Source organism: Acomys minous, assembly GCF_964271855.1.
Source record: "Acomys minous genome assembly, chromosome: 3".
Lineage (NCBI taxonomy): Eukaryota > Metazoa > Chordata > Mammalia > Rodentia > Muridae > Acomys > Acomys minous.
In genome coordinates, this window is record NC_140485.1 from 6,225,578 (window position 1) to 6,241,814 (window position 16,237).

At 41.3% G+C, this 16,237-nt stretch overlaps 1 protein-coding gene across 1 annotated transcript in view; it reads right to left on the reverse strand.

Moving 5' to 3' along the window:
* PCSK2 (proprotein convertase subtilisin/kexin type 2) overlaps positions 1-16,237 on the reverse strand; it is a 258,198-nt gene that overhangs the window by 213,160 nt on the left and 28,801 nt on the right. The window contains exon 2 of the mRNA XM_084776149.1: positions 13,413-13,517. Coding sequence (XP_084632275.1) covers positions 13,413-13,517 — 105 coding nt within the window. The remainder of the gene's footprint in view (positions 1-13,412; positions 13,518-16,237) is intronic.

The following is a 16,237-nucleotide window of genomic DNA, read 5'->3' on the forward strand; positions in this document are numbered from 1 at the left end:
TCACTTGAGGATGACTGAAAAAATTGAAGAGAGTGAAAAGTGAAATAATATTGCCATCTCCAATAACAATAACTGCAGACAAGGTTAGTGTGCTCTGGCAAATGTGGATACATTAGGAAATCCTGACTGGATTGTCCTTTGAATTCTGACCTCTGATTACATGGGTTGCCATGTTGTTGTTGTTGCGTCTGCTGATCCTCAGTCACCTCCCCTGACACTCTACATTTTATGATTTCCCAGGTCTCACTGTTAGTCATCTTCTTTGGTCTATCTACTAAACTTTGATAGGTAATTTCAACTACCTCTTTCACGGAGTCATATTTTACAATAGCTGGGTGAGCCCCAGTTGAGGGCTCAACTTTGACCTCTCTCCTATATCCCCGTGGCCATTTGTTCATGGTACATGTCTACTCATGTACTTGATAGAGGTTAGCGCGGTTAATACTGAGCTCACTTTGCCTATCATTGCCCGTTAACCTGCTCCTGCCCCTGTCTTTCTCAACTGAGTACTGTTTCCACTATAGTAAAGCAGGTCACCCTCTCTGCAGTCCTGTCGCCTTCTCATCCTGTTTCTCTCTTTGTTCCATCAGCAGAGGTATCAGGAAATTTGAAGTGCCTCTCCAAAGAATACCCTCAAGTTTGACTTGTTTCTCACCAGCTCTCCACTTCTCCCATACTTATGCCACCTGCCCGCCCTTCTCTCCGACAGCATTGCACTTGGTTTGCCTCTTCTCCACTTTGTTCCTTTCCTTTGCCAACAGGCTTCAGAGTCGTTCCAGAGTTCCTGGCCCGAGTGGGAGCATCTCCCAGAGTCTTGCCCCTTTCTGCTCTCGGACTGCATCTCTTCCCTCCTCCTCGGTTCATTTCTTTGCAGCCGTCTGCCATTCCCAGGGCACATCTTGCTATTTCGAGAACACACAGTGAGCCTTTAGTCTCCGGGTTCTTTTCTTCTTGCTGAGTCTTCTGCCTGGATGCTCCATCTCCAGATGCACACAGGCATCTCCTCTTATCCCCCTTGACTCTTATTTTAAATGTAGCCTTACCATGGCAGCTAACCCTAGGTGCTTTTAATAAGCAGGAGCACCCCTCCCACATGTGTTTTCTTCCTCCCACTCCGCTCCATCCATCTTTGTAATAATTCGTCTTTTTTTTTTAACCACCAGTCATGGAGTCTTATGCTTCTTCATTTCATCCTCGTTAGTACACGAGCTTTGTGAGAGGAGTGCTTTATTTTATTCACGATGGTTTCTCAGCACCCAGGCACAGTGCCCAACATGGAGGTAGGGTTCAGTCAATACTTGGTTTGTCAGCAAGCATCCAGATAAAGGAGTTAATTGGAGAGTTTAATAAGAAGCATACTCAAAAGACTCACTTTTAAAGCATTTAAGAGGGACATTTTAAGTGTACAAAGGTATTTCTTTTTGTGTCTTGGTGGAGGACTGAGAGAGAACGAGGTAAGGCAAGTCAGGAGAAATCTGCTCTATTATTCATTGATTTCTCAGGAGACTGTAAAAGTTTGCTAGCTCATGTTTGGACGTTTATTCTGTGATTTAGGAAGGTGATCCATGGAGTCCAAGCATACTAACACACTCCTGTAGTCCCAGCCCTTGGGAAACTGAGGCAGATTAGAGTAGGGAATAGGCTGGGACACACAGTGGGTTTGAGGGAAGCTTACGCTCTACGCTCTACACTCTACACCCTTAGATTACTCCCAGTGAAACGTCTTGCTGCTGAGAGTTGCCCGGGTTTGCTCACAGCGTCTCCAGAGTGTCCCTGCCCCTCCTTTATGAAGGGTAGCAACGAGAATAGCAGCCGTCGTTTAAAAATGTGCTCATGGCTAGGGAAATAGCTAGGCTTACTCACTGGCAGCGTTGCCACTGCCTTTCTGGAGCTGTAGTAAATGCTTCTCCCCAGTTCCCCACAAATAGTTAATTATAGCACCAATAGCAGAGCAGTAAGGCAAGAAGCCAGGCACATCTGCAATGCCCAGAGGAGAGACTAGAAGTCGCTCCCTGTTGTAAAATAAAACCAGTGGGTTTAGGCAGAAGAGCTTCCCCCACCAATATGGGTACAGATGTAGGCATTTCTCTTTGATTCCTCCCCCGCCATCTCTTCCATCATGATCTTCTCCAAGACACCCTGAAAATGCATCACTTATAAACACCTGCTGGAATCTCGACACGCTATCTTAGAAAATGAATTTGGCTGCCAGATGGGAGGCGAAGCCAGGAGCTGCTCCACTTGCACCTCACAGCTTCCGCATCTGGGCTGAAAATGTGGTCAAGGTCATTATCCACAGAGTCAGGCTTTCCCCTTGAGTTTAAAGTATGTTCTGGAGGAGAGTAGGAGGGGGCGGAGTGAGGGGCTGGGCTGAGTAGCAACAGCTTGACTCCAGAAGGCGTGCTACCTCCGAGTGAAAGAGGCTGTATTTCGTGGTGCGAGATGGGCCCATCAGCCCTAGATCATCCTGAGGACAGTACTTAGCCCCCATGCCCCACCCCCAACCTTCATGTGCAAAAATGAGATGGGTGTGGGACAGAATAGACAGTCATGGACTGCAGTGGATCTGAGCATGCTTCCTAAGGGCAAGGTGAGTGTTCTATGCATTTCTGAACTCTGAGCTCGCTTGCAGAACATTTCTTCTAAGTCAAATGTGCATTTCTTTCCTGTTTGGAAGACAATTTGAGCTAATTGGGCATGACAGCTGTGGTGGGCACTGTGATGCGCTCCCAGGTTACTTTGCAGAGCCAACCCACATCCCCAGCTGCTAAAGATGGTCCAGACTTTGCTTCTGACTCTAAATTGCCTTTGGCAGCAGGATGCGATGTGTCTAAGACCAAGCATCCTTTAGAAACACCAGCAACCTGGTCAACACTGGAGCACACAAGCCTGCTTCCTTGTCTTGAGTTTGTGTAACTTCAAAGGGATATCCCTGACTCCAAATTTCCTGCAAGATTGATTAAGGTGACCCATTACCAGGACTGCAAAGTCAACTTCTCCCTCTGCTGACCCTTACCTACCTCATTCCCCAAGAAAACTCCTGCACGTGACTACTTCTCAGAATATGCTTCTAGGAAATCTAAGTGAAGATTACCATCTTTGTTTACTTCTTTTCCATTGAGAAATCACACTTCAAGGATTGAATTCTAAAGCATGTAAAGTGGAAATTATGCACGGTTAAAATTAACCATTCAAATATTCCTTGGGGGAAGTTAGATATAAATATTGAGAAAACATTCTACAAGTGTGGAAGTGTGGAACCTGGTTGTGTCCCATTGCTCCCACAGCAGATGAAGTCAGTTTGTATGCAGGAAATATTTAGTGTCTAAGGTATTATCCGCAAATGCTATAATCTCTCCTCCAGAAGCTGTGAGAACCATGAGGGAACTGAGGCCAGCTGAGTGCCAAGCTATCCCACTACTCAGTTCCTGCCCATGGTAGAACACAGAACAACCCAGCAGAGCAGTGACAAGCACCTGCCCTTCTAAGTCTCCTCTTCCTTTCCCCCATTCCTCCTATAAAGTTTATAGGCCTATAGTGTGTCTTGATATTCTAATGACATTTCCTTACATTTAGAGTGAAATTAGCATTGAGAGCACTGCCTTAAAGAACTATAAGCTTATGAGCCATGCCTACCCTCACTTACCTTTTTATTTAAATACAGCCTGCTATTGGGTATGGGACTTTGTTTTCTTCCCCAACAATTATGGCTATGTGACCCCAAAAGCCATTTACCCTCTCAGACTCTATTTTGTCTAAATGATAAAATTATGCTGTAACGCTTCAAGGCAAAAGGCATATCCAAGTTTCCTTGGGACTCTTTCTTTTCTTAGTTCTTTGTGCACAGGAGCAGGGAACTTTAGTCTTAATGACATAGAAATCCATGACAAAGCAACACTGTGTTGTGGTTGAGGCCATTTGCAAGCCATGCCACTTTTGTTAAGTCGTGAACCACTCTTGCTCCAACTGATGCCACAAGGAAATGAGGATTTGAAAAGACAGTAGTCGGCAAGAGCACCTAGAGCGAACGTTTCATACAAATACAAAACACTAATAGAACTATTATACTTGTTAAAATATTATTTATCACTTATCAAGCTACCTAGCTATGCATCTTAACTACAAAAATAAGTACAAATACATCTACACACTCGTCTTTTCCTTAGGAGAATATTCAGGATAGCCCAGAGACCTAGGGTAACACCAAACAGGACCGGCAAAACAGCCAATGAAATGATTCCTAATGATGATCTGCTGTACTCATAGTTCGGTGCCTAGCCCAGTTGTAACCAAAGAGGCTTCAACCGACAGTTGATGGGAGCAGATGCAGAGACCCACAGTCAAATATTAGACGAAGCTGGGGTAGCTACAGAAGAGAAGAAAGAAGGGTTGTAAGAGACAGGGGGGTTGAGGACAGGAGAACAAGGCTCACAGAATCAACTAATCAGGCCTCGTAGCAGCTCACAAGAACGGAAGCAGCAGCCATGGAGCCCGCATGAGCCTGTGTTAGGTCCTCTGCACATGCATTATGGTTGTTTAGGTTGGGGCTTTTGTGGGACTCCTAACAGTGGGAGTGGGGTGTCTCTGACTCTTTTGTTTCCTCTTGGGACCCATTTTCTCCTACTGGGTTGACTCCTCCAGGTTTGATATGAAGGTCTGTGTCTAATCTTATTGCATCTTATTATGCCGTGTTTGGTTGATATTCTTGGAAAGCCTGTTTTTTTCTGAAGGGAAACTGTGGAGCAGTAGGTTTGGGGGTAACTGGGAGTAGAGGGAGGGGGGACATCTGTTGGGATGTGTCGTATGAGAGAAGAATAAATAAAAAGAAAAAGAAGAGAGAGAAGATATTTGGGAAGCAAAATGTGTAGTGCCTTAACATTTCTTTGAGCAGAATATCAGTATAGGAAATCTCACTAATTTAAAGGCAAAATTATGAGGGGAAAGAGCCTATTCTCCGTGAAAACATTCTTTTAAATATTACACTACACTTGTTCTCTTTTTCACTCAGTTCCCAGGCTGAGAGACTGTCACACATTCTATGTGATCTTAAGTAGAGTGGCCTAGAGGAGAGTTTGGCCAGGAAAAAAGTGGGACAGGGGACTTTCTTTGGTGGCGTGGTTTCTATTTGAAGTAAAAGGAAGTGGCATTTCATGTTTTCTCCAATTTTTAATCCAAGTAATGACAATTTTCATCAATGTAAATCCAAGGGATGGTTGTGGCCAAACTGCAGTACTTACCAATGACCTGTTCTTGTTTAAAAAAACTGATGATGAATTAATTCAAGGTCTCAGAAAAGAATTGGGAACTAACAGCTTAGCAGTTGGGACAAAACTTTATGCAACATTTATGGGAAGAAGGCACATTAATTTCTCCATTTGCTTCAAATCACTGAGGTGCCAAGACTCTTTTCAGAAGGTATGTGTGAGCTATGGCTGAATTGCTGTCATGACTGTCATTTTCATGGCTTCCTTTACAGCTCACTGTTATTTTTCCTGACCTGAGTCTACACGTAGCTGAATAGGATTTTCACTAATTATGGCTAAGTTACTGCATCCAATTAGCCTTTGGTGTGCTAGTGTGTCAAGTCAGAAAAGAACTTGAAGTAATTACAAGACATTCTCAATTTTGTCACCCAAGTGTCAATGCAATGATAAATCCATCTTTTAAAACAATATCAATTATTCTATTGTTTAAATTCCATGAACCAAAAAAAAAAAAAAAAAAAAAAAAAAAAAAAAAAAAAAGGCCTGGTCTACTATTAGCTCAGAGTTTTACAAGCAAATCACGTGACTCATGTCTAGCTTATTTCAAAGGATAAGAAAATTTTCTTTCACTTTGGTGATAAGGCTCTGAATGTTTGAAGTGATTCTATTATCAGTTGAACTTTTATGCATTGTTGGAGTGCCAGAAAAACTTCACAAACATGTTCAAAACCAGATATTTAAAAGAAAAAAGTCAGATCATGTGACTGGATGATAGATACCCGGAAGAGAAAGGGAAGTCATCCTACCCATTTCTTGGGTCATTTGCTTTTCCACATTATTTCTTGATTTATTTTTCCTTTTCTGCATTATGTAATTAAAACAAACTTTTTATTAATTTATTCAGAATACATCTCAATTGTTATCCCGTCACTTGTATCCTCCTGTTCCTCCCTCCCTCCCACTTTCACCCTATTCTCCGCCCCCCAGGTCTATGACCAAGGGAGACCTCTTCCCCCACTATATGGTCATAGGGTATCAAGTCTCATCTTGGTAGCCTGCTTATTCTTTCTTTGGGTGCCATCAGGCCTCCCCACCAAGGGGAGGTGGTCAAATATGGGGCATCAGAGTTCATATCAAAGTCCCTGCTCTCCACATAACTGTGGAAAATGTCCTGTCCATTGGGTTGATCAGAGTAGGGGTTCGATGTTTACTATTGTATTGTCCTTGGTTAGTGCAATGGTTGGAGCAGACCCCCCTGGGCCCCTATCTTCCTGTCACACTGTTCTTCTTGTAGGTTTCTAGGAACCTCTGAATCCTTCTATTTCCCCTTCTCCTATATTTCTCTTACCTAGAGTCCCAGTAGGATGTCCTCACATCTATCCCAATCTCCTGGTAAGTGAAGACTATCATGGGGCATGCCTTTTGGGCTAGTGCCCAATTCTAAGTGAATATACACCGTGTGAGTCTTTCTGCTTCTGGGTTAACTCACTCAGTATGATCATTTCTAGTTCCATCCATTTGTCCACAAATTTCAGGATTTCCTTGTTTTTAATAGCTGAGTAGTATCTCATAGTGTAAATGTATTTCATTCTTCAACTGAGGGACATTTAGGCTGTTTCCTGGTTCTGGCTATTAATGGTTGAGCACATGTCCTTATTGTATGGTGGAGCATTTTCTGGGTATATTCCAAGGAGTGGAATAGCTGGGTTTTGAGGATGCCCTATTCCCAGTTTTCTGAGAAAGTGCCAGATAGATTTCCAAAATGGTTGTACAAGTTTGCATTCCCACCAGTAATGAAGGACTATTCTTCTTTCCCCACATCTTCACCAGCATGTGTTGTCACTTGAATTTTTGATCTTAGCCATTCTGTTGGCTGTAAGATGGAATCTTAATGTCGTTTTGATTTGCATTTCTCTGATGACTCAAGCATTTCTTTAAGTGTTTCTCAGCCATTTGATATTTCTCTGTTGAGAATTCTGTTTAGTTCTGAGCCCCATTTCTTAATTGAGTTTTTGGTTTGGTGGTGTTTAATTTCTTGAGTTCTTTATATATTTTAGATATTGGACCTTTATGAGATGTAGAGTTGGTGAAAATCTTTTCCCAATCTGTAGGCTGTTGCTTTGTTCTGTTGACAATGTCTCTTGCCTTACAGAAGCTTCTCAGTCTCATGAGGTCTCATTTATTAATTGTTGACCTTAAGGCCTGGGCTGTTGGTGTTCTGTTGAGGAGGTTGATAGGACAGATTTTCAACGGGCTGACAGACTTCTCTCTTCTCTTCTCTTCTCTTCTCTTCTCTTCTCTTCTTTTCTCTCCTCTTCTCTCCTCTCCTCTCTTTTCCTCCCTCCCTCCATCCCTCCATCCCTTCTTTCCTCCCCCTTCTTTCTTTATTTCCTCTGTTTCTGAAGATTCTGCCCAAAGGTTGCATATAATCTTTCTAGCCCTTTCTATAAGTTTCTTAAATATTAAACTGAAACAGGTTTAAGAATGAGTTTTAAGGATAATTGTATGATAGACAATTGCTTAAAAAAGAAAAATATACAATGTAATCTTAAGCCAATATTCCAACTTCCTTCAATAAATAAAGCATAGGGTTTTTTTTTGTAAAATAAAATCACTCCTCTTTATTTGACAAGTGTCTATTGCTTATAAAGTAGTGTGAGTTCTCCATGAATCTCAACTATGTTTTACTTTAAAAATCTATTTCAGATGTACAAGTTAGGTAGAAGACAACTGTGAAACAAGCATCATCTTAAATCAGTCTATTCTCCAATAGCTTCTCAAAGTCCTGCAGAATTTATGGGGCTTTGATATGTTGATTGTGGACCATAACAGGTTTGATTATGAGCTTTGCTAGCATTGCTCTGAACAAGTCAGACAAATCTCAAAGAGGTTTTGGGCAGATAGTATTTGTTTTGAGCCTGATGTTTAAAACATATTTTTTGTTTTATTATTTCATTCCAGATTTTGATTTATCATATATTCAAATCCTGTTCATCAGCTAAACTTTCCAGATACATATGCCCATGACTGTGTCATGAGTGTCAATATGATTAGGAAGAAACTACATAATATTTTAGAAAATAAAAAATGCTTCATCATGAGAGTCTTTAGAAGGTAAGCATGGAAGAAATGAAATAGCAACTGGTCTCCTTTACCTGTTACTATGAATGCATCAAAAGATATGCTAGAAAGAGAACTATAATTCTGTTCCATATATATGTATATATATATATATATATTTATTAGAATAATGATTACAAAATAAGCAGGGAAGAATGATACTATTTCATGATTTAAAACTGAGAGTTGATAATAGTTGATTCACTTAGCCATCACTTGTTGAAGGTTTGTTCTGTATTCAGTCACACACGACATAAAGACATTGCAGAAATAAACAGCATACAATCTAAAGTGATGATATTCAATAGTATGCCAACATTTTGACAGGAAAAAAAACTGGAAATGAGAATAGTTTTGAAATAATATACGTGTCTGCATAATGATGAGTGTATTAAAGGTGGCACTTTCCAATCCTTTTCTAGTTTTCTAGCTTTCACTAAACAGGAAGTGGAGTGAACATGGTTGAAGTTTCTACCCTAAAGCCAAATCAGAACAAAAGAGCAACCTTCCTCAGTCACCCATCTTTCTGTCAGCTGCCCGTCTCTCTCCTCTGTATTTCTTGTGTATCTCTTCTGTTGTGTTGGTAATGAGTCCTTGTTTCTCAGGCCAAAAAGCTGCCCAGCTGAACGCAGCCCTAAGAGTCTGTAGCAACTCAGCCCATCTTTGCATATGTGCAGTTCCTTGGGCTTTATATTACCTTTCACAAGTCACAGACAGGGAGTAAAAAGACTAGGAAACATGATGCTGAGGCGACATGAATAGCTGGGGTTGGTTGGTATACGGTGGGGCTCCTTAACTCTTTCAACTCATAACCATTTTGTATTCATAGTTTTTAAAACATGAGTCTGAGTATAAAGGTTTATAAAATAGCTATGCAAAACAAATACTTAATGATAATAAATCATGAAGATATTTATTTTAAAATAGCTTTTGGCACACCTATAATTTTAGCATTTAGTAAAGATGAAGGGCAAATTTACATACTGAGATAGATATATTTGTTTCTGCTTCGAGTATTAAATGTTGGCTAAGCATTTGATTAAACATTCTTAATATTTCTTAGAGTTGATGGATGCTTTTATTTTATAGTTGGCCTCTTTGGTAAACATGGAGGTTGAAATGGTGTTTAGGGCTGCTATAAAAATCATTGTAAATTCTGCTCCAGACAAAATTAATTCAATGATTTTTTTCTTGAAACTCAAATCATCAGCTCAAATAGCATTTTAAAGCCAAACCATAATACAATGCAATGTAATTGTATACTAATTTGGTACATGCTGCGGAATGCTGGTGGGAAAATATTAAAAAGCCTTTGTTTTCCATCATTAAACCATTATATTCCTGTATGAAAAGAAAACTTTGTACGGCAAAACACTGTAATTTATAGCATTCAACGTGTTTGAATTTGAACTGATGTGTGTGTAGCTATTCGAATGAAATTCGCCTCCACAGACTTATATATTTGAACATTTGGCCTCTAGTTGGTGGAACCGTTTAGCTAGCTTTGAGGTTTCAAAAGACTTGAGCTCTTTCTTTATCTCTGCCTTCTGGTTGTGCATCAAGATGTGAGATCTCTGCCGTTCCTTCACTGAGCCACCATGGACTAACCCTCTAGCTCTAACTGTAAGCCAATTAAATGTTTTCCTGTGTAAGGTGCCTGGTGTCTGTTGTCAGCAATAGAAAAGTAGCCAATACAGTGTATCAGGCAGCACTGATTGGCACTGCATTCTGTAACGACAAGGTGCACATGTGTGTCAGAACCAGGCTGTGGTGAGGTTATATGGTTCAATAGAGGCATAGGATGCCAGAAACACCCTGGATTCATTGTTCATTTGATTTTAAATTACGTTCTGGCTGCTATATGGTCAGAAACCTTTTCTGTTGCTAATTATTTTATACTTCCCATATTTATTTACACAAGCCCACGTGGATTGCTGGCCACACTTTGAGAGGTTATGGTCTAGAAGACATTTTCAGAGAAGGAAGAAACAACTTACTCTTACACTCTTGTGTTCGTGAAGCACAATCTGTGACACCCATGCACGCGACCAGAGCCTGTATCAACTATTCTTCAGGTTTCCCTGCCCAGAATTTTCCCTGTCATTTCTCCATTTTGCAATCTGTTGGCAGATGCTGAGTAGCCCTGTGTTAGTTAGGGTTACTATCGCTGTGATGAAACACCATGCCCAAAACAGCTCGGGGAGGAAAGGTATGATTTGCCGAGGCTTCCATCATTGAAGGAAGTCAGGAAATGAAATCAGACAGGTCAGGAAGCTGCAGGGAGGAGCTGGTGCAGCTTCATCTTATGGTGGCATTTTCTCAACTGCAGCTTTCTCCTCTCTGATGACTCTAGCAATGTCAGTTGATATAAAACTAGTCAGCAAAAGTCCCAACGCTGGATATGCCCAGACAACGCATGCTTGCATTTTTGCTTAAGGTTTAAAAAGCCTCAAGGTGATTTTTTCACATTGCTACTTTTGCAATGTTTGCCAATGATTTTTGTTCAACAATAATGTCTGACAATTCTGATCTCTGCAGATGCTTAACATTATACGACCGCAAGAGCATCGCACAGAAAACACTAAATCCTTAATGTAACATTAGGGAATAAGAAGTTTTGGAATGATGCAGTCATAAGTAGACTTTTCTTTTAAAAAATTCTCATTTTTGTTAAAGATGTATAACTTCATACTCAATTTCTGTTCCTAAAATGAATTTATTATTGACAATATTTAGTTTGTTTAACCTTGACTAGGTTCCCTAATGACCTCTGTGGGCCTTTATGGGCAGAGCAGGGATTTACTTCTAGTAGGTCAAAGCGGTTGGCTTCTAGGACAGTTAAGATGCATGACGAAAGGGAACAGAAGCCCTTGTTAGTGGTAATGGGTAATGTTTTGAGAAGAAAGACAAATGAGTAGAATTACCAAGATGTGAACTCCTTTTTTATTATCAACCCATCTCATTACCTTCCCTTTTGTAAGCATCACATGACACCTAGAATCACCATGCTAGGGATCATCTCAACAAATGCTCAAGTGAAACAATCTCAGTTTAGTAGCCCTGCATAATCTCCCGGACCCAAACAATGACCTTTTTAGATAGCTTGTTCTTCCATTCCATTTTCAGCCCAGGCCTAAAAGGATCTCCCTGGCTATGCTTCATTCCTTCCTTTTCCCGTGTTTTTGAGTATGTGGGAGGGCAACACCTTTGAGTTATTGAAGAAGAAAAACTCACAGGCCTTCTATATCATTATATAAACAAGAGGAAAGTGGTTGGCCATAATAGGTAAGCTAGCGCATGGTTTACATGGGAGGAACCAGTACCATAAAGTCCCTGGATGCTCCTTGCCTAGTTGTACCCACTTCGGATTTACAAATGACATCAGTACGATTCCTTCTAATGTTACCCAAGGGTGTTCCTAGACAGTTAGTATGGCCAAGGACAAGGCCATGAAAGGCACGGCTTCACTTGAAGAGCAGTGGCAACTTCTACAACAGACTCAGCATTAGACCCTGGGTCTTTATCACAAAGACAGTGATAAAATGGGCTCTCAGAACCAAAATTCTCCTCAGGCCATGTGGGAAGGCCTGTGTTAAGGAGCAAAGCAAAATTGCCTGTGGCCTGTCATCTGGTGACTTGCTTGGGAGCCTTTACTTTCTAATTAAATCTCCGACTAAAAGAATAAATTCTGGGTCTGCTCACTCAAAGGGACCTTGTCCAAATCCCTAAATCAAACATCTCACCCAGTTACTGTCTCTTCTTTGAGTCTTAAGGAAGAGGCTGCACTGCCTTCAGAGCATAGGCGGAAACTTGACCTTGATGTTACTTTGTCCCTTAGACACTGCCTAAGAGGAAGTAGAATGTTCCCAGGGGGGTGAATGTGCAGGTTCACGAGGCAGTTGGAGATTAGAGGAGAGAAAATGTCACAGTGGTCCATCTACTCTGAAGATAAGGAGCAGGAAACTCCTCATGGCTGAGATCTTACATTTGGTTGGAGGGAAAGAAAACACATCTTAGCTGAATCCAAGATCAGAGGCAGAAGGTGGCGATGACACATATTCAGAAGACTGCTTGCTGACTTCTCTTTGTAGCAGATGGGGACCATTTCAGGGACTGACAGCCATTACAATGCCGAGAACACCCGGTCACGGGAGCCCAGCCCTAGTGAACATATCTACAGCACAACGCCTTTAGTCAAGACACAGGGAACACCAACAAAGAAGGGGGCACAGAGAGCTATTTCCTTTATCAAAATACACAAAAGCCCAGCATCTCAACATCTCCTGCTTACCCTCTGCATCAGCTGGGCAGATTCTACTGTAGCAGTGGGGATCAAGAAAAGGATTATAAGATTATTTACATATGTATATATTTAAGTGGGCTCAGTGGGTTATATTTATATATTTAATTATTTTTATAAAAATATAGCAATATTTTAAAACCGAGTTCATGAACTTGAGAAGTTACAAAGGGGAGGGAGTGGGTTGAAGGGAAGAGAAGGAAGGGGAAATGTTAATAAATATGTTTTAATTAAAATATTACTAAAATTTAAAAAAGAGACAGCCAAGCAGTGAGCATCCAATGGGTCAGTGGAAGAAAATACAGGGGAGGAAGACTGAACGGGGTTCATGGCTGCAGCCATGCATGGATACTGAGATACCCGCTGCCTGTAGAGCACTGGTCATCACATATTAGTATCATCTACTAGGGTACATTTTTTTCTGTTCATAGTGTGAAACCCAGAAACTTTTCCAGAGCATGAACTTGCCAGTATAAACCCTCCATAAACAACTCAGTAAGCCACTGCGTGTCTTTCCACCCATCACAGGCCGAGTCATGCTTGTAGGCAATCTGCAGTCAGGAGAAGGCAGTGCAGCCCTTGTGTTTCCTCCCCATCCATATGCGTGTGGCCCTGGGTTATTTACTATGCACGAAACAGGATCAGGGAGTGTACAGTGTCTGCCAATGATCCGTTTCTTCTACCAAAATATGCAAAAGACCAGCATTTCAGCATCGCCTGTCTGCCCTCCACATCTACTGGGTAGCAGTTGGGATCAAGAAAGATGCAGGCTTCTCAGCAGAACTCACCCTGGGGTCTCTCTCCAGCTGCTGCTTGTGCTGTAGGCTCCGCCTTCTTTTGGCCTTTGCAAGGCCATTGTGATAAAAGTGATACAGGCCTTCCGCAAAGGGGAGCTGTGGAAAGGCAAACAGACAGGAGGATGGTTAATTTCTGGGTTGACACCAGGGCAGGGGCATGGGAGCAGGAACGGTGTGAGGATGCAGGTCAGGCCTCCTGCTAGAGTCCTGATCCCTGCTCTTGCTTTCCTGACTTTGCTTATTTGCTTATTTGGTACCATTTCTTCCCTTCTCTTCAAATGTCCTTTATTCTTTCTTCTACTCTTCATGCTCTTCTATTCTTCATACACAATTCTCCAACCTCTTCCCTTGCACAAGTGTTTGTACATTGTGTGCTACCCGGTGGCCACAGGGCTCTTTGCTGTGACAATGGACTCTCTTGCATACCAATGACCTAACCTCTCTTGGGGTTTCCTTGTGACTGCTTGGTACCTCTTATCAGGAAGGGAACATTGTGGTCACTGAAATCTGACCGAAGGCTGCTGGGTGGAAGGCCAGATTCCACGCTGTCTTCCTATATTCTAAGGATGCTTGGAATCAAGTGTGAGTGCCAAGATGAGAGAGAGAAGCCTCAGCAAGAAGAGCCTGTCTTTCTCTTCACAGTGTTAGAGGATCTAGCATGCACTGCTGTTTGTCTACGGTCCCAGGTAGCTTGCGGGGAAGAAGCTTTTTCTAGAAGCTTGGACTCTTGGGTGCACCCCCTGTCTTACCATCTAACAGGGTGACCTTGGACAAGCTGCCCCCTTCTAGGTGTCTCTCTCTTTCTCTTTCACATATGTATACATATATAAAATCTTCACATATATACACATGAAGACCAAGGTTTCTAGATTTCTGTTCCTCTTCCACACGCCTTCATACATTGCTTGCAGTACTTGCCCTGAACAATTAATCTAGCTGAGTGCTTCACAATTAAGAAAATAATGCACACACACGTGTGTGTATATATATATATATATATATATATATATATATATATATATATATATATATAAGATTTATTGGTTTTCATGAGATTTTCCAAGGGGCTTCTGAATTAAAGTGATTTACTATTCAATGTATTTGATAGTGAAATGTAGATATGTGTTTCAACCAAGTGCTTGGAAGAAAAGGGAATGTGATGTGAATGCTTTGAAAGAAGTTATTCAAAATGAATTGGGGCCCATTTCAGAATTTTTAGATCAAGTAGAGTTTCAGCACGGCATAAATATTTCTTAAGTAACTATCATTATTATAAAAGGAACGTATAAGTATCAGAAAATACAAATATAATACACAAGAAGAATCAAATACAAAAAGTCACCCTTTCTTTTTCAGTAGTATGAGCCGTAAGGGTTGATTTCCCTGCACAAAACCAACCCACTCTCAAGAACAAATTATTATTTTATTAAATAAATGTGTTAATTTTGGTCACATATAACACAAGGACTATGTATTAATACATAAAATGAGTTCGTCGTTTGCCACTCACAAGTTATCTCAAGGTCCCAAATTTACCTCTGATGGTAGCAGTTGCTGTGACATGAGAGACACCATGGAATTTCCATTGCTGATGCTTGCTTAGACTTTCCTTCCTTCCTTCCTTCCTTCCTTCCTTCCTTCCTTCCTTTATTCCTTCCTCCCTTCTTTCCTCTTTCCTTTCTTCCTTCCTTTCTTCCTTTCTTCCTTCCTTCTTTTATTCCTTCCTCCCTTCTTTCCTCTTTCCTTTCTTCCTTCCTTCCTTCCTTCCTTTATTCCTTCCTCCCTTCTTTCCTCTTTCCTTTCTTCCTTCCTTCCTTCCTTTATTCCTTCCTCCCTTCTTTCCTCTTTCCTTTCTTCCTTCCTTCCTTCCTTCCTTTATTCCTTCCTCCCTTCTTTCCTCTTTCCTTTCTTCCTTCCTTTCTTCCTTCCTTCCTTCCTTCCTTTATTCCTTCCTCCCTTCTTTCCTCTTTCCTTTCTTCCTTCCTTTCTTCCTTTCTTCCTTCCTTCTTTTATTCCTTCCTTCCTCTTTCCTTCCTTCCTTCCTTCCTTCCTTCCTTCCTTCCTATTCAATAGTTAAATATACTGCTGTGTTTTGGGACAGGGAGACCTTTGAGAATGATAAGGTGAGGATCTCCAAAATGAGCTTTTACAAAAGCAGCTAAAACATTGGAAAAATTGCCAAGCAACCATTTCAGAATTCTGAAAATTAACAAGAAGATTGCAGCTTCCTGAGGGGCATGCAATCCCAGACAGTACTCTGCCAATAATAACCAAATGTCTTGTGGGGTTTTTAACCTGCCTTTCTGAACACTGATGCGGAATCCTATGGTTTCTTTCAAAGCAGATAGCTTCCCAGTCATTTCAGTCACAGTATCTGTGTAAAATAGCAACTTAACAGACACTGGAGAATGCGCCCACTCCCAGATAACTGTTTGTTATGTGACTCAGACATCGTTCACCAGGGAAGGCTTTATCTTAGGGGTATTGTTGAAGTCAGTCCATGGCCATTACCTAACTGCAGCTTCTTGCGCTAGCATGCTAACTGTGGCCAGTGAGCAACTGCCCCAAGAGCTTCAAATAAAGGGAAAGAGAATGAGATATTTTCGGGGCCTTTAATAGTTATAATGTTTGTAGAGACTTAGAAGGTGACACATACAATAGAACTGTGAGCCTCCCTTCCAGATGTTTCTAAAGATGTCAGTCTTCAGGAAAAGCATCATGAGGGGTATGAGGAGACAAGAATGCATGGTCCACTCATAGATTAAATAAGAACCCTCTGAGCAAGTCTGAGTGTTGTACTTATTAGGCAAAGATTT